The sequence below is a fragment of the Barbus barbus genome (assembly GCF_936440315.1).
Source record: "Barbus barbus genome assembly, chromosome: 20".
NCBI lineage: Eukaryota > Metazoa > Chordata > Actinopteri > Cypriniformes > Cyprinidae > Barbus > Barbus barbus.
Genome location: NC_136748.1, coordinates 22,501,981 through 22,528,956, shown reverse-complemented (window position 1 = coordinate 22,528,956; position 26,976 = coordinate 22,501,981). Strand labels below are relative to the sequence as shown.

General features: G+C 37.3%; 1 protein-coding gene across 1 annotated transcript; it reads left to right on the top strand.

Annotated features, from left to right (window-relative positions):
• Window positions 1–458: 458 nt before the first annotated feature.
• On the top strand, window positions 459–26,539 carry LOC306886754 (protein phosphatase 1 regulatory subunit 37-like; the record flags this gene model as incomplete). Its single annotated transcript, XM_079444067.1, has 11 exons — window positions 459–588; window positions 3,693–3,790; window positions 7,536–7,581; window positions 11,212–11,312; window positions 11,866–11,985; window positions 12,952–13,099; window positions 15,778–15,933; window positions 16,055–16,167; window positions 18,864–19,005; window positions 19,115–19,281; window positions 26,462–26,539. 11 exons carry the CDS (start codon window positions 459–461, stop codon window positions 26,537–26,539), a joined length of 1,299 nt encoding a protein of 432 aa, XP_079300193.1.
• Between the last annotated feature and the right edge of the window lie 437 nt (window positions 26,540–26,976).

Genomic DNA, 26,976 nt, shown 5'->3' with positions numbered 1-26,976 from the left:
AAGATTTTTTAGAGTACTATTATACATTTAATGTGAGGTATATTTACAAAAGTAAGTAGCCCTCAAAAATATTTTGTGTCCCCATGTGCATATTTGATGTTGACTTATATAGAGCTGTACTAGCGTTGAGAGGCACATAGTTTATGAATAATTGACTATGTGGTATCCTGTAACTGTTTTGTAGAAGTGCTATGCTGCGAGTTTAAGTTTCCTTTTGCCTAGTGACTATTAGGCCACAGAATAACAACACAACACAAGAAGCAGATTTTGGAGGACGTTTCATGGTTTGTTTTGTGCAGCAATGAGGGACAGATAATGTGTCCAGAGATGTTATTATATGTGAAGGACTGACGTCTGAGCTAATGGGATGTCTGACATAGAAGGACATGACATCAGAGCTATATATTGATGGAAATTTTGGTTAATCAACTTTGTAGGACATCGCTCATAGCAGAAGAATGACAGGGCACTCAGAGGAAGAGGCAACGTTTCAGTCTGTGAAGGAGGGCAGAGAAAAACATGTAACATTTCCCCCAGATGAGCAGATGGTGTCTGACTTTGTGGAGAGAAGGGCTGAACTTCAAGACGGTGAGAACGTGTTGATGTTATGCAGACGGCCTCTTCAGATCAGCTGTGCTCGTGTTTATTCATGTAACATCATTTGTCACAAGCAAAAGCAACACTGATTATTGTGTGAGACATGGTCAGTTTGGGGTCTGTAGAATTTTTTATGTTTCTGAAAGAAATCCCTTACGCTCACCAATCCTTAATTAATTTGGTTAAATACATTAAAAAATCATATTATGAAATTATTAAAAGCAATATTGTGAAATTGTTACAATTTAAAATAACTGTTTTCCATGTTAATATATTTTAAAATGTAATTGATTTTAAATGTAATTTATGTGATGGCAAAGCTGAATTTTCAGCATCTATTAGTCATGACAGTCACATGATCATTCTAATATGCTGATTTGAGCATAACATTTCATTAATTTCTAATTATTATCAATGTTGAAAACATGTGTTCTGCTTAAAATCTGTGTAATAGCACAGATGCAATAATATATCTCGAGGGGTGAGAACCAGAAGGGCGTAAGTGACATTTTTGGTGAAATTGCGATATATATATATCAAATGAAAGCTCTTAATGAGCTTTTTCTACTGGCAAAAGTACTGACATCCATGAGTGTACAAATTTGTATTATAGACAATTGAAATCAGTACACAAAGTCAGATCAAATGGTAAAAAAATTTATATTGACTCTCCTGTAAAGTTGGAGAAATGTCACTTACGCCTTTCTGGTTCTCACCTCTCAATATATTATCACATGGCACAGCTGATTGGTTCTCTCTTGTATAGGTAGCCATTCACATTCAAATATTTGGCAGTGTTTACTGTAGCGTGCTTCAGAAACCCTCCACTTTCCCCAGCTCCACCTGTGTAGATCTGCTACAGGGTGATCATGTACTGTATGTGATGGGGGCTTTTCATGTTATATGTGCAGCAGCAATATTCCTTACATGCTCATAGCAGCATGTTTTTGATGTATTGGCAGTAGCAAATCTCAGTACTTGCTCTGCTGCAGATCTACTCCGCCAAGATCATATACATTAACATTGTCATGTATATTACCATGCAAATCACTCAGAAAGTTTTCATGGCAGGAATAAATATATATACAGTGGTGTGAAAAAGTGTTGGCCCCCTTCCTGTTTTCTTTTTTTTTTTTTGCATGTTTGTCACACTTTAATGTTTCAGATCATCAAACAAATTGAAATATTAATCAAAGATAACACAAGTAAACACAACACGCAGTTTTTGAATGAAGTTTTTTATTATGAAGGGAAAACAAAATCCAAACCCACATGGGCCTGTGTGAACAAGTGCTTGCCCCCTAAACCTAATAACTGGTTGGGCCACCCTTAGCAGCAACAACTGCAATCAAGCGTTTGCGATAACTTGCAATGAGTCTGTTACAGCGCTGTGGAGGAATTTTGTCCCACTCATCTTGGCAGAATTGTTGTAATTCAGCCACATTGGAGGGTTTTCGAGCATGAACCGCCTTTTAAGGTCATGCCACAGCATCTCAATAGGATTCAGGTCAGGACTTTGACTAGGCTACTCCAAAGTCTTCATTTTGTTTTTCTTCAGCCATTCAGAGGTGGATTTGCTGGTGAGTTTTGGATCATTGTCCTGCTGCAGAACCCAAGTTCGCTTCAGCTTGAGGTCACGAACAGATGGCCGGACATTGTCCTTCAGGATTTTTTGGTAGACAGCTGAATTCATGGTTCCATTTATCACAGCAAGTCTTCCAGGCCCTGAAGCAGCAAAACAGCCCCAGACCATCACACTACCACCACCATATTTTACTGTTGGTATGATGTTCTTTTTCTGAAATGCTGTGTTACTTTTACGCCAGATGTAATGGGACACACACCTTCCAAAAAGTTAAACTTTTGTCTCATCAGTCCACAGAGTATTTTCCCAAAAGTCTTGGGGATCATCAAGGTGTTTTCTGGCAAAACTGAGACAAGCCTTTATGTTCTTTTTGCTCAGCAGCGGTTTTCGTCTTGGAACTCTGCCATGCAGGCCATTTTTGCCCAGTCTCTTTCTTATGGTGGAGTCATGAACACTGGCCTTAACTGAGGCAAGTGAGGCCTGCAGTTCTTTAGATGTTGTTGTGGGGTCTTTTGTGACCTCTTGGATGAGTCATCGCTGCGCTCTTGGGGTAATTTTGGTCAGCTGGCCACTCCTGGGAAGGTTCATCACTGTTCCATGTTTTCACCATTTGTGGATAATGGCTCTCACTGTGGTTCGCTGGAGTCCCAAAGCTTTAGAAATGGCTTTATAACCTTTTCCAGACTGATAGCTTTCAATTACTTTCTTTCTTATTTGTTCCTGAATTTCTTTGGATCTCAACATGATGTGTAGCTTTTGAGGATCTTTTGGTCTACTTCACTTTGTCAGGCAGGTCCTATTTAAGTGATTTCTTGATTGCGAACAGGTGTGGCAGTAATCAGGCCTGGGTGTGGCTAGAGAAACTGAACTCAGGTGTGATAAACCACAGTTATGTTTTAACAGGGGGGACAGGGGCAAACACTTTTTCACACGGGGCCATGTGGGTTTGGATTTTATTTTCCCTTCATAAACAAAATCCTTCATTTAAAAACTGCATGTTGTGTTTACTTGTGTTATCTTTGATTAATATTTAAATTTGTTTGATGATCTAAAACATTAAAGTATGACAAACATGCAAAAAAAAAAAAAATCAGGAAGGGGCCCAACACTTTTCACACCACTGTATATATATATATATATATATATATTGCAACAATTTACAGACTTGACTGTGAATTTTGATAAATTAAATGCATCCTTGATGAAGAAAAGTATTAATTTATTTTATTCTTTTATATAATTTTATTTTATTATACATTTTTTTTTTTTTTTTTATGAATCTGAATTCTCTTTTTTTAATGAACCACTTACATTTTTTAATCATAATGAATATAAAGTAAAGAACATACAACAAAAATATTTAATGTTAATAAGATAAAATATTTCAGGGAGTTAGGGAGCTAATTTATTTCTATCTATCTTTCTTTTTTTGTTAATATAATGAATGAATATAAATGGAATATTCTTGATGTGGCTCTAATATATGGATTTTACATTTGTTCTGTTTTAGCTGACAGTCTCACTCTGACAGATATAATTCTGGCCTACAAGCAGAGCTGTGAAAAGCACCACGTGAAACCAAACTCAAAGGCTCTTGATCAATTAAAGGTACAGTGGAGTAGCGTGCATTAATACACACAGCACTTCTCACACTTTGATTTCTTGCTAATATTAGGTTATTTGTGCAGAAGATTTGGTTTAAAATAGCTATGTGTAATGAACATTATTTGGTGAAAATAACTTTGAAATTAAAGAAAGAAAGAGGATGAAAAGAAAAATAAACACATTTTAATCCCTCTTAGGGAGCAGGTTAATTAGCCAATCACGTTTTTTTAACTATAAAAGCAAGACAATAACAAACAGGTAAATGAAAGGAAATGAGAAGCACACACACAAATACACACACTCACACGTGAGCATGCATGCATAATTCAAGCTCTGCACTTACTTATTTTACTTTGACCAGCAACGTTAAGAGCATCGGTTTCTCCCCTGCATAAATTTACGATTAGATCAAGGAGAATTATTTGTGGAAAATTAGGACTTAGCAGTGCTTACATTAAACACACTCGGCATTATCTCCACGCCGCTAATGAACCCCACTGCATTTGAAAGGAATGTAGGTGGTCCCCCTAAAAGGGTGAAATATGTATGGTTAAGCAGAAGCTAAAAGGAAGGATATTTAGTTGAGGACTGCGTATGAATTACTAATAGGAGAATGCTAAATGAAATTTGCTGCTTAAAGAGCATATTTATCAAATTAGGTCTTTTTTTCATTTTTTCCAGGCAGGATCGTCCCTAGAGGATGACTGCTGAAAACTATTTAAAGCTTTGATTGCACCCGTGGGCTTTCTCTTTTCTTAGATTTTTTATATATTTTTATGAGTTATTAAAAAGTGATAACATTTTCACACAAGTAGTAAACAAACAAAAGGCCTGTATGAAGGACCCCGGGGCCCCTTAGTTCAACACTGGCTAAATGCTTAAAGGAATAGCTCACCCAAAAATAAAAAATAAATTAAAATTGCTGAAAATTTACTACCAAGATGTAGATAAGTTTGTTTCTTCATCACAACAACTTCATTACATCACTTGCTCACTAATCAATCCTCTGCAGTGAATGGGTGCCATCAGAATGAGAGTCCAAACAGCTGAAAACAGCACAATAATCCACTCCACTCCAGTCCATCAATTAACATCTTGTAAAAAGCAGGTACAAATCCATCATTAAGGTGTTTTTAACTTCAAACCGTTGCTTCCAGCTAAAATACGTCCTTGATTCATAGTATTGTTTTCTCCAGTGAAAAAGTTGACTTGTCTGAATCAGGAGAGAAATATGCACAGGACAAGCACTGTTTTCAAGTGAAATCAGTCCAGAACAGTTCTCAACAAATATTTTGGTGGATTTTGATGTGAAAGGACAACAGGGGATGTACTTTTCACTGAAAGAAGCAACACTGTGTATAGACTGGGTATTTTAGCCACAAACAATGGTTTAAAAAATTAAAATGCATTAATAATGGATTTGTTTCTTCCAAACATGCAGCATTTTAACTTTATAAGATGCTGACTGAAGACTGGAGTTGTATGTATTACTTGTGGATTATTGTGATTTTTTTATCAGCTGTTTGGACCCTCATTCTGACGGCACCCATTCACTACAAAGCATCCATTGGAGAGCAAGTGATGTCTTGTTGAAACAAAGAAACAAACATTTTGGATGGCCTGAAGTTGAGTACATTTTCAGCATTTTTTTTTTTTATTATTATTTTTGGGTGAACTATTCCTTTAAAGTATTATTATTATTTCATTCTCATTATTCTTTGTTTAGCGTTCGGTCTAGAAGTTTCTTGTTCAAAGTTTTCCGTGTCCACTCCTTCTCAGAACACACAGAAACTTCTTGATATGAGTTACTTTGCCAGGGGCTTGTAAATGAGTAACGTTTGTTGAAGTGTCACCGCCACTGAAGTGCAAATCCTGTCGGAGGTGGTGGCAATTGTAGAATCAGAAAATAACAGAGAGAAAAGACTTACAGAAGCGCCCCATACAGTATGAGTGCTCGCCTCAGAAGCCGAGGAAGCATCATCAAACGATTCAGCATTTCACATCTCCCTGCAGGATAAGGCGTAGATTTTGTGAGAAGTTTGTATTTCAGACTGAACCGTCCTCCCATTAGAGCAAATGCAGCGCTGCAGAGCTCCCCAAAAACATCCTTGCTCCCAGCCTGACTCTGTCGAGCTGCTTAGCTGTGAGCGCTGAACATTCATCAGAAAGCCACAGAGTGTCTGAAGTGAAATAACTGCCCCCCCACACCCAATACGGAGTGGAATTTCACAATCTCTCACATCTAAACACCGTAGAGTATAAATAACTTTCCCACTTTTAATCTTTAATGTCCACCGCACCCTCTAGACTGTGAGGATTCGCAATGATTTCTTTCTTTACTGTATGAAATAGGCATGTTTATTTCCTTCCCATCCGTCTGGAGATGCAACGCTGCAGTCACCATCCATGTAGCCAATCATGTTGTTTTTTAGGCTAGTTATTTATCATTTTCTATGACAAGCACCAAATTGTTCTATTAAATGTCTTTTTTTTCCCCCCCTGCACTAGTGCTGATGAAGAGGCAGGGAGACAGCGTACCAATTTAAAAACTAAGAAAATTGTGTACATTTTCATTTTGTTAATGATAAATTAAGTTATTAATTTTGTCTATGCTCTTTCTAGACACTGCAGGTTTAATTGCTAATTGTTAACTGGGAATGAATATATTTGCATATTAATTAGATCCCAATTTACATTTTTAATTTGCTGCCTTCAAAGGGTGTGAGATAAAAGGTCGTGTTATTTTAAATAATTTATCCTTTATTGCAGAAAAGATGCTGAAAGGAAAATGTGCGGCTGATTTTAATCCCTGAGAGCTTTTACTGTATAAAATGTTTCGAAATATTTTTTTCAACTAATTAAATGAGGAAAAAAGGAGAAATATATGCTCTCAAACAGTTGCTAATACAAAGCCACCCAGACTGCAGAGCGCTGGAGTGGGTCTCCAGGAGTCTTTGAGCGAAGAATTGGAAATGCACTTGAGATGCCATCAGTGGAAGTCAAGTTTATAAGCTGTGTCCCGTTCTGCCTGGAGGAAGCAAAGCTCTTTTTATCACTTCATTTTGTCCTCTCCCTCCTGACACATCAATGAATTTTGTACTTTGTCATTTCATTTTCCTCAATACACAACACAGAACATTGCTTAGCAGCGAAGGGCTTCAGAAGTTTCCACATTTATTAAGATGGAAAACATCAAACAAAGAAAGAGAGGTACACAACCATGGCCTTAAGTAAGCCTTGTCGAGACTTTTCTTTCCGAATAATAGAGTGTTCGTTCGCACATTGCGATGCTTAATTTGTTTTGCTCTAAACGCAAAATCCCATATGACGTCCTGTTCATGTTTACAGCAGGTTGACTGAGGGACTTCATCAATCCATTGCCTGATAGATGCTAACTGCCATCTGCTAGCTACAGTCTAGCAGCTAGATTGCCAGATTGAGCGCAAATGATCTGCGCTGTGACGTTCTTGAAATCAGCATAAACTGTTTGGTGTCACTTTCAAACGTTGATGTTTGAAATGTTGCTTTCATGTTATATGCAAACAAGTGAACTCTGTAATATCTAAAATTGGGACCTAAATGTCATTTTTAATTAGAGACCATTGTGATGAGCATTTTGAAACTTTTATGCCCTTTTAAACAATTTGAAAAATGACTTATTTTACTCATGTCTTTTGAAATATTCAATACTTAGACCACGAGTACAGAAATCTCTTGATTTTGATATGTCTTTCTCTTTTTCATACAGCAAATTACTTGTGTTACTGACAGAGCCAGGTGTTTTGACCTGTCAGGTAAGTTCAGTAATTCACCATTTATTATTTTTGCTATCCCCCTTGAACATCGTTATTGGTTTTTCAAAGCTAAACACCACCAGAAAAATCCCCCAGCGCTATCATTTCACCTGAGACGCTCATCCCTTCATCCGTCCAGGTATTCCAGCTTTATTCATCTTTCCATCAGCACGTATTTGGCATCACTAGTCTGACCTGCTGTAAACGCTCTACTGCGCGATCCTAAAACAAACAGAAAATCTTTCAAATTCATAGACACAACTCTGGGAGGAGATGCACACCAACCGTGACAACATAATGGAAGGTTCAAACATGCATTTTAGCAATCAGATGTTTTGTTTATCTTTCCTTAGGTTGTAAAACTCTGGTAATTTGCCCCTTTGTGCTGTGCTAAAATGTGGAATCACGTATAAGTGTATTTGTTTTAAGAATCTATGGAAATTATGGGGCCATAAGAACATGTAGCCATAACTGGTTTCATTCATTTAGAAATTTAAAACACTGTCCAACAAACATTTACTTTTATATGGAACAAAATATGGACGAAATGAGCATTCACACACAGTGACTTTGTCTCAATCAATAGTTTAAGTCTAAGGAAAAGTCCCAGATTAATAGTGCTGCCCCAAACTTGCGTCATTGGTTCAGAGAATGTCATTGAAGGTTTTAGAGAATGTTACCTATAAATACACTGAAATTAAGTAGTGAATGAGTTGAAATTTAGCTTCCTCTATGAAATAGTTCATTAAAATTAGGGCTGCAAAAAGATTAATTGCGATTAATCACATTTCAAATAAAACTTTATGTTTCCATACTATATGTGTGTGTGTGTACTGTGCATATTTATTATGTATGTGTAGATATACACACATATAGAGTCATGGCCAAAAATATCGGCACGCTTGGTAAATATGATCAAAGAAGGCTGTGAAAATTATTCTGCATTGTTAATCCTTTTGATATTTTATAAAAAAAAATCACTAAAATCTAACCTTTCATTGGATAATAAGAATTTAAAAAGGGGGAAATATCATTATGAAATAAATGTTTTTCGCTAATACACATTGGCCACAATTAACGGCACCCTTTTATTCAATACTTTTTTAAACCTCCATTTGCCAGTTTAACAGCTCTAAATTTTCTCCTATAATGCCTGATGAGGTTAGAGAAAACCTGACAAGAGATCAGAGACCATTCCTTCATCCAGAATCTCTCCAGATCCTTCAGATTCACAGCTCCATGACGGTGTTTCTTCTCGTCAGTTCACCTCACTCATTTTCTACAGGGTTCAGGTCAGAGGACTGGAATGGCCAGCAGAAGTTTGGTTTTGTGCTCAGTGACCCATTTTTTGTGTTGTTTTTGAGGTTTGTGTTTGGATTATTGTATGGTTGGAAGATCCAAACATGGCCCATTATAAGATTTATATGCAGATTTATATTTTAATCTGTTGGTCTTTGATAGAATCTATGATGCCACGTGTCTAAACAAAATGTCCAGGACCTCCAGCAGACCTCCAGGAAATGGGAATTTTCACTGCTCTAGCTCTTTTCTTAAAGCCACTTCACTAAATTGTGAAGCTCAATTATCGCTGCACATCAGAAAAATATTCTTTGTTTTTCTCATTGTGATGGATGATTAAGGAAATTTGGGCTTTGTTTTCCCTCCTATTTATATTTCTGTGAAACAGGAAGCCATGGCTGGATAATTTCATGTTCATAATCACCCTGGAGTGCTCAAAATTGTGAATATGAATGGGAATATACTTCAGAGATATTTCACTCATAAGAATTTCTAGGGGTACCAATAATTGTGTCCAACATGTATTTGAGATAAAACATTTATTTCATAATGATATTTCCCCCCATTTTAAATTCTTATTATCCAATGAAAGGTTAGATTTTTGTCATTTTCTTTTTAAATAAAATATCAAAAGCAGATGAATTTTCACAGCCTTCTTTGATAATATTTACCATGGGTGTCGGTATTTTTGGCCATGACTGTATATGTATATATTCTAAAGAAATATATATATGTGTGTGTGTGTATATATTTAAACTTGTATATTATTTATATTATATATAAATATAAATATTTTTAATATAAAGCTAACATATTTTCCTTAATATGTACATGCGTGTGTGTATTTATACATACATAATAAATATACACAGTACACACATACTGTATATTATGTAAACATAAACTTTTATTTTGAATGTGATTAATCGCGATTGATCGTTTTGCAGCTCTAATTAAAATATACAAAGCAACTGGCTTGGCAAGAAGATGAACACTGCAACAATATTACATCATAATATTCATAATGAAGTCCTCTAGGCAATCTTGACTGCAGTGAATATGTGAAATGCAAAATGGAGGCAGTTGTGCTTGAATAAAAATGCGGAGGATGTGTCCTACTTTACAAGGTGGTGATTTTGTACGATGTAATTTGTATGGAAACATATGAAAAAGAACATAGGGAAATAATAAACATGAAGGTTCATCAAAAACATCAAAGAGTACGGAAAAGAATGAGACTGTACAAATTAGTCACAATTCGCCAAAACATATAATAGTCACGAACTTCCACAAAAGTGTGTTGACCAGTTTCAGTTACGGAAATATAGCTTTGTCATGGATGACGGCAAATATGAGAAAATATCTTTCTGCTGAATATCATGATTGATCAATCAGAATCACATTTAGAGTCCTGTTAAATTGTAAGTTTTGCCTATTGTTCTATACTGAAGTCCAAAACATATTTCTGTTTCATCTCTGATTTTTATATTTACAGTATGTATTTTAAACAGTTTTGTATGTGTATTTTATGCTGCTTAGCAATAGCAGTCCCATTATCCCTGAAGTGTGGTTTAAGCAAACCGCATGTACTTTTTAGAGCTACAACACTTTGATAAGATCAGAACTTTGACAAGCCTGTTAATTGAAATGTACATGCGGATGCTGAAGGGCATCAGTTTGGGATTAAACTGCTGTCCCTTTGATGACTGAAACAGTGGTTATTGATACCAGCAGAAGTGAGCTTGAAGTGCGGGTCAGCATGTTCTGGCTTCCTGCGCCCTGTCACAAACTGATGCCATCTAACTCCAAGTCTCAGAGTCATTATCTGCACATGGCAGAGGGGATTAGAAAAATGGGATTTCTGATCCCCCCTTCCTATGGTACAGTTAAGTGATTATTGTTAAAAAAAATATTATGCTAATGATGAATAAATTATTATCTCCCCAACATGAAGCTCTGAGCGATCTGGCTTCTCCCCGACCAGGAAGATAAGAGTTTATGAGGGGAAGGGGGCCTTTGCAACGCGTGTCTAATATAGACGGACTGCTGTGGCCATCAAAGTATTTCTCAGGGCTTTGTTTAAAAGTCATCTGTTTCTGCATAATCAGAAGCTCTTTGATTGTCTCCTCCGCTGAAGGGAGGGGATCAGACGTGATTATGTTATGTGTGTTAGTGTCTAATATGCCTCACTATGGAGGGGCAGAGATTGTGTAGTGTAGGTCTTGGTTTGGTGTTAGTTTATTCAGAAATTTGTCACAGCAAATGTGCTTGGTAGAGAGAGGGTCACCCAAAGTGTAAATAGTGGTATCTCCATTTTGATTGTTTTTCCAGGTGAGCGGTTAGATTATTGCTCCTGCGAATCTCTTGAAGAGATCCTGAAATCAGTGCAATTTGATTTTATCAGTCTGCAGGGGGCCGAGCTTGAGGAAACTGTAAGTATATGAACATTTGCATTTAAGGCTGTTTTCAAACTTGGTTCAATTGCTGGGTCACATGTCAATTTTCAAATTGTACTTACTTTTGGTAAAGCTTTAGGAACTGCAGTACAATTGCGTACTACCACCTTGACAAAAAATACATATAAAATAGGCTAATAATAATACATTTATTATTGAATTATATTTTATTAAATTTACTGTATTTAAAATATAGTAATGCAAGTAATGACTTGGTTAGATGATTCCAATGGACCCTTTTCCCTTTTTTAGTTCTCGAAAAAAAGATGTAAAATTTGCCCTCACTTCCTCTGTCTATGTATGAGAAACAAGTAAAAAAAATCCAGTGTCAGGAATATACAGTATTATTATTTATTTATTTATACATTGAAAATAACAATACTTTGCTAGATTTACGATGTCAATAACTGTGTTAGTGAAAAGGGACCAATTGGTAACGTGCACATGCCCGCTCCTAAAACTGTACAAAAATATTTCTTTTGTTAGGGTTCTGTTTACTTGTTGATATTGATTTATTTTCTCTCATAAGGGAGCATCATCTTTGCTAGATATGTTTTTGTACTACGAGTCTGCTACACACCTTGATGTGTCCTCGAACTCAGGCATGGGATTCTCAGGTTGGCTGTCACTGTCACACCTCCTTCGACAGGTAAGATTTGAATATTTCCACACTGCACATGAAATCCTATACTGCCCAATGAGTTGGTTGTGATATTAATATTTCAGTTATAATATGCTGTTTTTTAACCTTATTATAACAATGATTCTTTTAATCAAGTAAAGAATGCTGTGCATGTAAATGGATTCGGTCACTTTGTGATTCACAGATGTCGGCTGTTCATGAACAAAACCGTTAACAGTTTGTATCTTTAATGCTTTTTAAGCTGATTCGGCTTAAAATATGCATATATATATATATATATATATATATACTTATTCTTTAAGTTACCGCACATTATATGTCTTGGAAACTTGACATTTTATCTTAAAAGTAAATGAATTCAACTAAAAAATCTATGCAAACAGCCACCTTCATTTTTTAAAAGTTCTATAACACGTCTCATGTTTTAAATGTGTCATCAAGTGTGAACTGATACCTCACAGTGGTATTCAGATTGAATTGGAAGCAATGAATTACCATGCATCAAAGATGAAAATGTCCGCACTGCTGAATAAAGCCACATTCACACTTTGATTTTAATGGACATCATTATAGTCCTCATAAAACTCCTGACAATATGTGTTCATTTAGCAACAGCTCTAGATGAAAGACAGCATCACCTCATGGTGATGAGGACTTCAATGGTAAAAACCAAAGGCATGCTCTCAGGCAGTATTATACGAGATCAATCAAAATCTCCCAAGAAAGGGAGAGAAGAAAAAATCTGGACACTTTTGAAGTGGTGGACTAAAGGATGAAACTCCAGAATGGCCTGCAGATCTTTGGGAATCCCGTCAGAATTGTTTTCCGGTTTTGACGTTTCTGCTTCTGTAGACAGGGTGGGTTTTTGATGAGAGAGGGTGAGACAGAGAGGCCAGTCCGCAGCGAGGGCAAAACCAGGCCTCTGAGTCTCTGTGTCTCTCTCTCTGATGGTTTGCTGTCTGGTCTCTTCAGACTAGATGCCTGTGGAGGCTGGATGCTTGCAACATGCCTATGGTGGACTACGCCGCGCAGGCCTTGTCAAAAGCCCTACTCACCAGCAGGCTGACAGTGCTACACCTTGAAAACACCTGCCTGAGCGGCAAACCTCTCTTCAAACTTGGTATGCCCAGCACACACCATCCACTTGAAGTGCATGCGATCTAAGAATGGAAGAAAGTTTGTGTGCTAGCGGCTTGAGAATATGACCCTGTGCTGTGAAATGCAAATGATGCTAACAGGTGCATTGTGGGAAATGGGGTCAACTGTATTACTTAGAAATATTCAATGTAAAATTCAGTAAATGGATGCTGTCAGAATGAGAATCCAAATGACTGATAAAAACGTCACAATAATCCACAAGAAATCCACATGCAAGTCCATCAATGAATGTCTTGTGAAGTGAAAAGCTGCATTCATCATTAAGCTGTTTTAACATTAAACCTCACGTCTGGACAAAATATCAGTGCATAATCCATAATAATACTTTCTCCAGTGAAAAATTGCATTGCCTGTTGTCCTCTCATACTGTATATAATATATTGTCTAGCATATTTGTTTAGAACTGTCTGGACTCTTTCACTTGTAAAAGTTGCTTGATCTGTGCATATTTCTCTCCTGATTCAGACTAGATGACTTTTTTTTACTGGAGAAAGCAATAATATGGAATGGATTATTGACTTGCATTTTAGCTGGAAGAAACACTTTGAAGTTACAACGTCTTGATGGATTGGTTTCTTACAAACACACAGATGTTCACTACACAAGATGTTAATTGATGGACTGGAGTGGAGTGGATTATTGTGCTGTTTTCAGCTGTTTGGACTCTCATCTGATGGCACCCATTCACTGCAGAGGATTCATTGGTGAGCAGGTGATGTAATGCTAATTTTCTCCAAATCTGTTCTGATGAAGAAACAAACATACTGTATCTACAGATTGAATGGTCTGATGGTGAGTAAATTTGCTCCACATTAATGTTGGGTAAATTATGAAAAACACAGCAAAGTTCATCTGTGCTAATACAGACAGATATTAAGGATGGCTAATTAAAAAAAATATATTGTGACATTTGGCTTGGTGTTGGTCTAGCAAGTGCTGTGCAAAATTTCCCGCTGCATAAGTACATTTACTCCAGGCACAGTCTTGAATCCTTTAATGATATCACGACAGCACAACATACAGTCCCAAAGGGTGCGTTATCTTCAAAAATAACACCTAACGTTCACAAAAATGTTTTTTAACAATGCAGAAAGTGCTAATATCAGTCTATGAGTTGCTTCGCTTGCTCTCGTGTGAATACTGCAATATGTCAGTATAAGTACAGATAGCATGTGTTTGGAATGAGTGTTCTCCACGAGTGGCCCTGGCCAGCAGGAACAGATGAAGCAGGACAAGGGGAGGAGTGGCAGATTTTGGCCCAGTGACCCTAACAGCTAGACTGGGCTTGGATTAGATGTCGTAATCTTCTTCCTGTCACTTTACACATTGCTGCACCGATCCGTTCAGGACACTTCGGCCAGCTCACTGAGATGGAGTCTTTCCCATGGCACTCCAGAGCTAGCCTCCTAAAAAGGACACAGGACTACAGTCATAGCTTTTATTGAGATGTGTCGACCCTTTAAACCTGTGCAAAACATAGTCATTAGGACATGTATTATTAAAACATGTAAAACTTATGGAATCCTGTATCTGGCTTAGTGACCCCAAAAATAATTGCAGTAGTTGTTCACATGACAATGTCTAGTTAAAGATAATTATATAGTTTTTAATTTATTGCATTTGATTTTATTTTTAGGTAAGCAGAGATCATTTCATAATCAATTTGTTTCACATCTAATTTTGTGTAAAAATTAATCAAATTGAAAATAAAAAAAATTGGGGCTCATATAACTTTCAATTCATTCATCACACTGGTCAAGTGCATTGCATTGCGGGATACAGTGATCTATGCACTAAGCATATCATACTGCTCTTTTTGTTCATCAGGGTACTATATGCATAGAGTTTATTGCCACTGCTGAATCATCATGCTAATATCTGAATGGAAATGGGAGCCCCAGAAATGAATGGGAAAAGAAAGAGAGCGAATGAAATGTTGTAGACATAGGCCATTAACAGAACCCAAGTAAAATTACCTTAAATGACACGTAGGAGAGGAGTGGCACATCCTATGTCTTTACGGCTCTGTCACTTTAAGTAGCATGTGGATCCATTTGATATTTTGGGGCCACTCGGCCGCCCCCCTCATTCTTCCCAGCGGGACGCCCAGCTTCTGATCATTGCTATTGATCGGTGGGGCCCTGATTGCGGGACTCGCTGACTCGCACAGTGGAGTCCCTCCGATCAATTCAACGATCCCCCTATTTGGTTCCTACTGTGTATGATGACGATGTTGGCATTCCGCATGCAACCGAAAGGGTCTGATCAAATCTGCCGCATTGATTTGGACAGACAGCTCTGTGAGGCCACAGACAAAAAGCCCATGAAAGCTTCTATGGCCCTAAAAGGGACATGTAATGATGTTGACGATTAAAATGATGGCCGTGATAATCACAGCGATGTAAATAAAAATGATAATGGAGTTAATCCTACACAGCCTTAAAGCTTTCAATGAGCCATTGTTGTCATTTGGAAGAACCACTGTTCACATTCACAGAAATCTGTTTTTCTTTTTTTCCTACAGATTGTCTTACATGACATCTTTTGTTGTTTCACTGTGCCAGAGTTCTTCGGCACACATATCTCGGACAAGGACAAAGCACCATGCTTATTGAAGATTTTTCTCAATTCTTGCCCTAGTCGGTGCTCTGAAAAGGAACGTCGCTGTGCAGGAGCTTTACCTCTGTGAAAACAACCTCAATGGCTACCAGGACTCCATGCAACTTGGTGACCTCCTCAAATACAACAGCACTCTTAAAACCTTGGACCTGAGCAACAATACCATGTCTGACTCTGGTATGCCCATTTTGTTTGAGGACGTGTTGTGCGCTTCTAATAGCACAGTTGAAAAGGTTTTTGAGGTTAAAATGCACAATTTGTTTCAGCTCTTGTGTAGTCATCTCTCTTTGTTCCACAGGTTTGGAGGAGATTTGTGATGCTTTGAGCTTTCAGAAGACTGGTTTGAGAACGCTGATACTGAGTAACAATCACATCACTCATCTTGGCATGAGCCATCTACAGAATGTTCTGGTGAGATTTTCTCTCGGGCGAGATAATAGAGATATGTGCAATTTTAATCATTACAGCAGCACTTCTAGACTTATGGAGTGTGATTAAAAAAGCAGAGGAAGTTAAAAAAGTAACACATATGGAAGATTGCGCATCAGTAATTTGCTGAAACATTTTCACAACTGCTTTTCACACCGTGTTTTATTTTAAGGAAAAGGTTCCCCTAAATATGAAAGTTCTGCCATTATGTACATGCTCTCATGTTGTTCCAAACCTGTATGACTTTTCTGTCTTTTGTGGAACAGAAAAGGATAAATATGAAATTTTTTATTTTCTATGCAGTTACAGTGAATGGAGACTGGAAATTTCAAACTTAAAAAAAAAGAAGCAAAAACACCATATCAGCATCATAAAATGTATTTATATGACTATTTGTGACTTACAGATGGAACTGTATGTTTTTATTCACTCATGAATTTGTTTACTATTTTTGAGCGGATCACTAAGCCAGTAAACTGAATCAGTTTGATTGACACACACTGGGTTTGTGAAATGGATCAACCGATTCATTCAAAAGACCTGATTTGAAAGAACGATTCACAGGATTTTCACTGAATATCAATATCAAAGTTTCTTACAATAAATATCGCATAGCTTCAGTAAGCTTGACAGCCCTGGACCTGATTGACTTACATTACATGGAAAAGAGTGGGATGTTCACTTGAACTTCACCTTTTGTGTTCCTGGGAAGTTTCATTTTTGAGTGGGTCTGTTCCTGTAGAATAAACTGCAGGTTGCACGTAGTAGTAAATGTAATGATTTTCACTCGGTATGTTACCTTTTCAGTTATTTATTCATTCTTATTTTATCTGAGTGTGCCTTTGATTAAAGACGAACAGTGACACTGCATGTGGCCCCTGCGTGGCTTTGGAGAGGAAGTACCTAAACCGTCAACACGACAGCTACTGGATATATCTCTTTTTTTTCTGTCTACGGCAGAGTTTGACACACAAAGAGAAAAGAGAACAAAAGGAAATGGCTTGTCTCATCCTCACTGGAAAGCTCATCTCTAATCCTTAATAATATCTATTCCTCTTCAGCAGCTCTGATTGTCAGAATAAACTGTACCTTTCTGTCATCTGAATGGCGATTCAAATCAAAAGCTACAAATTAAAGTCCTGCTTTCTCTTCTCTCGGCCTTTGGCGTGTTCACAGAGAATTCATTCAGGCCAAAAATAAAGCCTGCTCATTCCATTTTGCCTGTACCAAATGGGAACAGTTTGATTAAATAATAGATATGTGTTTAGAGGGCTTTTTCATGTGGTCTGTCATTAAGAAGGATAAGTAGACATCCATGCGGCCATAATGAATATAATTAGTCCAATGGCTGGTCGTGTCGAATATGACACAGGAAGGGTTGTTATTAACCTTTCTTTCTTTTTTTTCCTGGGGTTTCTTTAAAGGCAGAGGAAGAGAGAGAGTGAATAAATGGGTTATTTGGGCAGACACGCAACTCTCTGATGTCAGCAGAACATAATTAAATCACAATGTTATCCTCATTTTTCAGTGGATCCTTGTCTGACCAATTGGAAATCGGATGACTGAAGTTGTCAACCATAGGGTGTTAGATGACGCTACTTCCTTTAAATTGCTATGTTTATTACGTTATAAATACTTTGCAATTTTTGTAGTAAAATTATCAGACTTTATTTATTTATGCCTCACTTAGAAACAAAAATGTTTATTATTAATAATAATAACAGCAGCAGCAGCAGCAGCAATAATAATAATTATAATTACTGTTGTTCCTTTGATTTTAATAAAAGTACATTTTATATATTTATTTAAAGAGACATTGTTATAATTTACTCACCCTCATGTCAGTCCAAACCTGTATGACTTTCTTCTGCAAAACACACACAAAAAAGATATTTTGAAGAATGTTGGTAACCAAACAGACTTTCCTTGTATAGGAAAAAACACCAAGACAATTCTCAAAATATCTTCTGTTCCAAAAAATAAAATAATGAATAAAATGAGAGATTTGAACATGAAGGTGGGTAAATGGTAAGATTTTATTTTTTTGGTGAAATAAAATTAGTTTATATCAGCGCATATTTATAGGTACCTGATAGATAAAAAACAATATATGACAAATAAAAAAGTGTTTTACATTTGAAATGACATTTCAATGACATTTTCTCTAGTTTGTCTTTCTCAGAATCTTTGACTGGGCTTGATGGTTTTGTATACTCATAATGTCTATGCGTATGTATATGTGTGGGTGTTTACATGCTTGAGTGTTGTAACAGTGACGCAAATGAACTGTGAGTTGATCTTTGAGCTTGTTTTTTAGCTGTCTGTGGTTTTTCATTTAAAGCAGGAGACTAAGTGAGAATAATGAGTGTAGCGAGCTGGCGTGGTGTACGTTCTGTTATGCAACATGGCTTTTCCCTCATGTGCTCCGCTATCTCCTGCTTTATATGGCTGCTAATCGTGCTTCATAAATGACGCGGCTAATATGCTCTTGAGAGCCAATCTATTGCCATGGTGCGGCGTGTGACACTTAAAGCTCTCAAAGTGACACAAATTCACCATCCATAATTGGATTCAAATGCACAGAAAAAGGACACTTTTGAAACATAAAAAGTGATTTAAAAACAAGCTCATCAGTGCACGTTTTCTTAAACATCCTGTTTTTCTTTTTTTCTTTCCAGCCCTGCTTAAAAACACTCAAAACGTTGAACCTTGGCAAAAACAATCTTGAGAACAGAGGCATTCACACGTTAAAGGAGTCCCTCATGATCAATCGCTCTTTATTGCAGCTTGGCCTAGCTTCCACAGGAATAACATGTGAGGGTAGGGTTCGTAATATTGCTTTTCTGCTTCTTTGGCACATCTGCTCCTTCTAAATTTCCTTTTTTTTTTACCTTATAACCAAGCCTGTGTTTTCTACTCACCATGCCAGGTGCTGTGACTTTGGCTGAGATCCTTGCAGAGAGTCCACAGATTCAGCGTTTGGACGTACGGCAGAACCAGGTGCTTGCTGGGGGCCTCATGGCTCTGTCGTTGGCCCTAAAGATCAACCGTTCACTCATCAGACTGGATCTGGACCAACATCTGAAAGAGGAAAAGGTCAGTTGTCAGCTTTACCTCATCCTGACTATCTAAGTGTTTAGAACAGTAATTTTGCATGCAGATGGTCCTTCGGTCTGCCTGGAAATATCAAGTTTTGTTAACAGTAGTTTTCAGGCCTGGAATATCATGGAAATAAATTAAATCTTAAAATTCAGGGGAAAATTTCTGTTCTGTATATGCATTTTTCTGTCTGTTGGGGGTCTTATTGGAGACATTTTTGCACTTATAGCTATAGATGTTTAAATCTATATTCAGAAATCTATAAATTAGTATCTGACAACTCAAATCAAAGTCATTTGTGGTCAAAAATTATGGAAACGTGAGAAGTGATATTGTTTAGATGTCTAAAGGAATTGTACTACCAAATAATTTAGTAATCTTTAGTATTGTGTTTATTGATGATCCAAAAATAATAGTCAAATTGAATTTACTTTCTTTATATATCAAATTTGTGAGCTTCGTCCTGTCAGCCTAGGTCTGGTGATGGATTTTGCTATCACAATTAATACTGTAAAGTTGTTCAGGTAAACTCATTATTGCCATAGCATGTTCCAATATTAACCAAGTTTAACTGAAAGACAGAAGATCCTGTCAAAGATATGAGATGTTGCTGATCTCTTAGAGCTGCTGCTTCACACTTGGTTGCAAAAGCCTTGAAAAAAATGATACCGCATCTTAAGAACATGCCAGAACAGAGAAAGTTCACTTGCCATCTGTTTGTCAGGATTTTATCTTATTTGCATTTTAAAGCATTAATTAAAATCACGAAAGGACAGAATGCTCTCTTCAAATCAGATTCTAATGCTAGAAACGGATTGTTTTATTTTTTTATATGAGTGATTTGTTTGGATTCTGATGTTTTTACCCCGTCAGTCAGCTGCACCTTGAAATATATTTTCATCGATAAACGGCCTGAAAACACGCCATCTGTCTTAAATGTGTATAAATGTGTCATATTTAAGCTCACCTGAAACAGAGGACGATGTTATTAACATTTCCACTGTGATAGATTACAGCAGGGTGGTATTTAACCGATGGAGAATGAGACATTTCACTGTGGCAGTACAAGAAGACACACTGCTGGGATTTGTCTGGGCCAGGCACAACGTGGCAGAACGACTGACGATTGTATTAAAAAGCAAATCTTTCCATCAGAAATCAGCGGGTGGTCAGATCAAGTGTTCTGATTCAGTTTCGTAAAATTCCCTGGGACTGAGAAAAGCGAAAATTTCATTCTTCAAAAGAAAAGCGTATGCGGATGTGTGCGTGGCGTGATTTTACATGCGCATATTTAAACGAGAGGAAGGTGGTAGGGAGGGAATGTAGGTCTTTGGGTCTTTGTTTACAGCATCTGATTTGGCGTGACTGTTGAAGCCCAAATCTATTTGATCAGTGGCCTGTTTGGTGTTAAAGATTCATTATTTACTGATCTAAAATATTCATTGTGGGAGTCTTAGGAAGTTCAGAAATTTGGGACCATGTTATCCATCTCTTTAGCAAGGTGCTTGCACACTTAATTAAGGTCAAACTTTACACATTTAACAATTCACATCAAATTCTTCCAAGACCTGAGGTGTATACTTTTAGTGTATGCCAACAATTGCCTCATTTTTGTCTTTGCATTTCTTGTCTTTTTCAACATTTTGACCAAGGAAAATATATTGGGGTGAACTATATCCCTTTAAGACGATGTACAACAATAGCATCATATTATTTCCTTTGCTGTTTGCTCAATGTCACTGTTGTTGCGCATGGCACAGTCAGGTTGCTGTGATGTCTCTCATTAAGGATCATTAGAGATGCAGGTAGGGCTGCAGAGGGGCAGGTGGTCTTGTGGGACAGATTCCAAGTGGAACTAAGAGCTGGTTAGTGTTTGTGGTCGGTCATGGTGTCTGACTCTATGATGGCTGGAGTTGAGTGAGTGAGCAGACAGAGAGCAGGTCCTGCTCATGGGACCTCTGATGAGCTGCTTATGATGAGCTACACACACACACACACTCTTAAAGAGAGCTCATTTTTTGAATTTGCTGATACTTTTGTGAATATTTACATGGCTTCATCCTATTGCACTACATTGCTGTTTTTCAATTCAAAATTCAAAGCAAAATTAATAATAAAAAATGCACAATTATATGCTATTGGTTTTCAGCAAAGGTGTATTAATGTATTTATGGAATTTAAAAAAATATGTAAATACAAAAGTGAATAATGTTGTAAAAAATAAAATAAAATAATCTATATACACTACCAGTCAAAAGTTTTGGGTCGGTAAGATTTTTCAATTCAAAATCAAAAACAAAATCTACTTTAAAAATGCTGGTTGGATTAAAAAATGTTTTGTAGTTATTTCCTAATTTATACATCTTATAAAACATGTATTATTTCAATAACACTATGCTGGAGAAAGGGCCTGAATGTTGCTCCTATAACTATAGTGTTACTTTCTTTTAATGGGGGTCATGCAGTAATAGGGCTGTTCATATGCAAGATCTGTGACATGCGTTTTTGGCAATTAGGATTAATAATTAAAATAGTTACTGCAATTAATTGAATATCAGTTGCACAGTTTGTCAGAATTATGATGTTCTATGATTTCAATTGTTGAATACAATTGGGAAAAAAATATCATTATAGGGGGCAAAACAGATTTTTGATGTGTATAAATCTAGCTATTTTCCTAATTTTATGTTGAATAGTAGTTTATCTAATATAAAAAAAAATTATCTAAATATGTGCCTCTAGGAGCTTGTCTCTTTATTATTTTCTTCTGCTACTATGTATAATTAAATTTTAATTTGTTAATATGTTTTAATTTTTTTAATTGATTTGAATTGTTTTTATGCTATTATTTTGAATAAATATCAAAATCAAAGAATCCTATGCATCGCAAGTGCTAGCTGTGCAACACCGCTTCATATTTTTTCTGCTTTTATCTCTCCAGTGACTGCAAAAAATATCTTTAAAGTTCCGTATGGCCTTATACTTTAATTAGAGAAGTGGAATTTGTGAGTAACAAGTTCCATATTTTAGTGATACTTTCACAGAATCTTCTCCCATCAACTTCACATGGTTGTAGGGCATGAAAACGACAGCCGTATATATAGCAAAGCAGTCAAGTGTCATATGTTTATAAAAGCTAAACCAAATCACACTCTCACATCTCTCTGTTTCTTTGCATCTGCTATGACTGTCATGCAAAAAATAGCACTTGTCACCAATATCTTGTTGTAAGCCAGTCTTCTTAGACACTGTATTTAACATCATGTGAACTAACATGAGGCTGTGAAGTGCAATGTGTTGCACTATTGTGTAAAAAATTAGGTCCTACTGTAGGTCACATATAATATTCAAAACATATTTTTTATTTTGTCAACTATACAACATACTGAATCTGCTTCCCTCACAGTCTTTTTTTCATTTGTGTTAAATTAAATGTGGTGTATAATTGATGTGCCATTCAAAGCAACTTTGTGCTGTTCAAAACCCTGTCCGCTGTTTAAACCTGTTCAGATATTGCAGATAGACTCTTCATAAACTTTTACCCTCGCGCCATTAAAACTTTGAGGTGAAATTGTCTTTGCAGTTTCGAAATAAACCTTCTGTCTCTTTGCATTCACAATCCAGACGCAGTCTTGCTCATTTCCTGATGTAGTTTTGGGGGCAAAACAGGCATATTTGCCAGCTGTGTAATTTACTGTGGCACTCATTTGCATATTAAAGCATTAATTAGCCCCTCTGAGCGCGAGAGCGGGAATAGTGTAATCATTGGACGTGTAGTCGCGGGGGACGAGTCTGTGTTTGGGTCTGGGGGGAGGCCGAGAGGAGAGCGCGGGAGTCTCTGGGTGCTTGTGTTGACCATGCGGTGCGTGCTTGTCGGCTTTGTGCTTTTTTCTCCTCTCTTTCCCGCCGGAGGGTGGATGAGGAGGTTGCGCTGCTCAGTTTTCCAGCTTTTTCCAGACCCTTTGAAGTGTCACACACGATCTGTCTCCGTGTCATTTTAATGGCTTTACTCTCCCCCGTCAGTGCAGTCAGAGGTGCGACCAACAGTTTCACAGGAAGTAGAGGTTGTTGTTGTTTTTTTCCATCCTCTTTTCCATTTGAGGGTGAAAAGGGGGATGAGGGTTGAGGATTGTGGAAGAGCACATGAAAAACAAACTGATATAAAGGCTTTTTAGAAGTTGTGGCAGTGGACACAAATCATGTGGAGATCTCAAATACATATTAAGCTGCTTGGAACATGACAATTAATTTTATTAGTAATCTATCCATCTACCCATCTATAAAATAATAATTCATTTGTGGTGGGGCCAGTGAAAATGTTGTCCAAGCAAGAACTTTTTTCAAGGGACATTTTCAAATAAAAACTGTAATTTACAAAATTGCTGTTGTTCCAAACCTGTATGATTTTTCCCTCCATGAGATGACATAATTTCTGAACAGAGTAAGATTTGAAAGCACTGTTAGAGGGGAAATTGACACAAGGGTGAGTAAATAATAACAGAATGTTTATTTTAGGGTGAACTATCCTTTAAATTTCTATACTAATGCATATAGTCGCCAATGTATGTGTCTATATAGCCGGTGCAGTAAATGTCCAGTAAAGTGTGAGAATCCTTTGCTTCAGTAGTTCTTTGTTGAGCTGTCTCAGAAGCCTTTGCCTGAAACACATTGGATCATATTTTGATGGGACTGGATGCTATCTTTTCCCTCTACTCCACTAGAAATGGCCCATTGGATGAGTTGGTCCATCAGAATTTCAGAAACTCCCTCTGGGCATGTCCTCCAACTCCATGCTCAAGCGCCCTGAGTCACCAGTCACCCACTGTGAAGGCTCATCTGAATATCATGAAACCCGTGAGTCACTGAATTTATCAGAGGGCTTCAGCCAGAAGAATCTTGCTTTCCCTTTTAAATTAACAGGACTGCAGTGGCATGGTCTGCATATGAATATGGATGATCTATTAGGTCATCTTTGGATGTAGCATAAGTATACAGCACTTAGTTCTCTATTTTCTATTTACAACATTTTTTTTTTTTTTTTTGCTTGAACGTGTGAGCACTGTAACCAATCACATGTGCACATGAATGAAGAATTGAAATTATTGTTTGACTTGCGACAACCAGTCTTAATGAGTAAGATTAATGGTTTACAAGGTTAACCATTTTGTTTTTCGTGCTACTATTCAGGCCAGTATGAAGTGTCTGTACTTTATAAAGTGATGTACTTTGTAAAGTCACGTTTTCTGGTTAATATTGCTATTTAAACATCAGTTCAACAATGAAAATTACATGCAATATTGTTAGAAGCTCTGTCCAGTTTTGCTCCACAAATGAGAATGGTTTCAAATGAAACAGCAGTGGCATTTAATGAATCAGTGTTTTTAAACAAATCATTTGAATGAACAGTTCTGTGACTCACAGAAGCATGACCAGCTGTGGCATCTCTACAGGCAAGACATTTTAGTGCTCTTTAGTTCCTGAATGAGTCAGTGTTTTTGAATGAACCCGGAATAGCGTCTCATGCAAGTAACATGTTTCGTTCCTGATTGAATAGGTGTTGCTGAACAAAACAGTTGAGTAATTTATTCAATGACTTGTTTGAGGATGATCAAATGTTTCAAATCTCAGTAGAGTTTTTTTTTTTTTTGTTATTGAATGAATCAGTGTTTTAAACTAATTTGCTGATTACTCATAATTTGGTCACTTGTCAATGTAGCCAGTCACAGACTATTCATTTTTTGAATGCAATGGCCAATCAGAAATGTTTTAGTTGGTCAGAAAAGTTTTTGTTCAGTGCAGTTCTGCATGCTCATGAATTAACTCATAACAAAGTAACAAAGTGCAGATGTGATATAAATAAGAGATTCATTGTGCAGTTTGGAGAGCTTCATTGATAATAACGAAACTTTATGAGATTGCGATGAACTATGATAAGGGGCGGCTTTTTAGTGATAATAAAGGGAGCTCGCTTTGCGTGGTTTCTAGGCTATAATCCATTCATAATTTGTATGAAGCTTGTTTTTTTTGACACATACACACTGCAAAGTTTTGGAAGTACATTTGCATATTTATGCTGGATTCACTCTCATAGTGATTGACAGATATGTGATAATAGATGTGCATTAAGGCTAAAGCACCCTTGGTGATTTAATTCTAAAACCAGGCCTGGCCAAACCTTCACAGACAGCACGCGTTTAGAGTGAGATCCAGTTCATGGTCCAAAACCATGTGTAAACTTTATTGCGATTATGTCATATGAACCAGTGATTTAATTTCCAGCAATTTATGACTGTCTTGAATATAGTCCCACAACTGATCGTTCTTCACGTGTCTTGCATTTCAAGTGACTGGATTTGGCAACTGGAAAAAAGACAAGAGTCAAAACTAGTCCACAGTTTATTAAATGTTGGCAACCTCTTTAAGTTATTCTTAACTGTGCTGTACTGACGGCTTTGATGTGGTGCAATAAGGACATTGTTTTGATATTATGTTATGTCCATAAATACTTTTTTGAGAAAGAAATTTCTGTACATTAAAAAAAAAAAAAAAAACATTCCCTGCACCCCTGAATTAAATAAATAATGCCCACCAATACACAGCCTGACAAAAAATATTTGAATGTGAAATCTGTTAATCAAAATTAATAATGATGATTACAATATCAAGAAAAGTAACCAATTTATGCAGCCCTAGCTCTGCATACTCGTCTTATAGTGCCCTCTTTCTCACTTCATCTTACTCTCTTTCTCTGGCTAATCATCAGAGGTGAAGATGACCTGTAAACACTGATAAACAATCAATACATATTTCTTTAATATGCATTTAACACACCTCTAATGCTTCCAGTGTAAGCTCATTTTGATTATGGATATTTAATTGGCTTATACAGGTTAGCTCAGGGTGTCACCTAAAAATACTCATCGCAAATCAGATCTATCTATCTATCTGTCTGTCTGTCTGTCTGTCTGTCTGTCTGTCTGTCTATTTATCTATCATGTTTACAATTTCTGTCTCTATCTGTCATTCCATTCTGTTTGTTCATTCAAGCATTCTATTCTTTGTTTTGTCTGTCTGTCTGTATATCTATATGCATGTGTCTGTGTATTTGAATAGCATTTCTGTTTGTCTGTCTGTCTTGATCTCTGTGTCTCCGTTTCTTTGTGTTTTTCTTGTGCAGACTACAGGAGCCCTCTGTTTGTCCTCTTGTCCCTGTGACTGGAGTGATGGGGCAGTAGTCAGTATGTTTGCCCACTAAAATCAGGGGGAGGGGTGGGATGGAGTGGGCTGGGCATTGCCTGTCCCCGTCCCCGTCCCCGTCTCTGTCACACCGGCATGGGCTGCCTGGGCTCCATGGAGGGGAGATAATTGGATTTGTTGTCACCTCCAGTTGCTGCCAGGAGCGGGCGTCTGCTCCGGTTAGCGATGAAGACATCATCGTGACAGGGACCCTGGGAGAGGATCAGCTGGTGTGGTGGGCACCACTATCGATGCTCTAGAACTGCCATGTCCAAGCGGGCAGGCGTGGGCCAGCTGTTTCCTTGCCCGTGTCCTCCGGCCAGGCCAAAGAGAGAGCTGCAGATCCAACGGAGAACGGGGAGAGAAAGGAGAAGTTGACCTCTGGCTGGATAACGCTAGATGTTGAGGTTTGAGCTGTGCCATGTGCCCCTGCGGTCCTGTGAAAGGGGTTTAGGC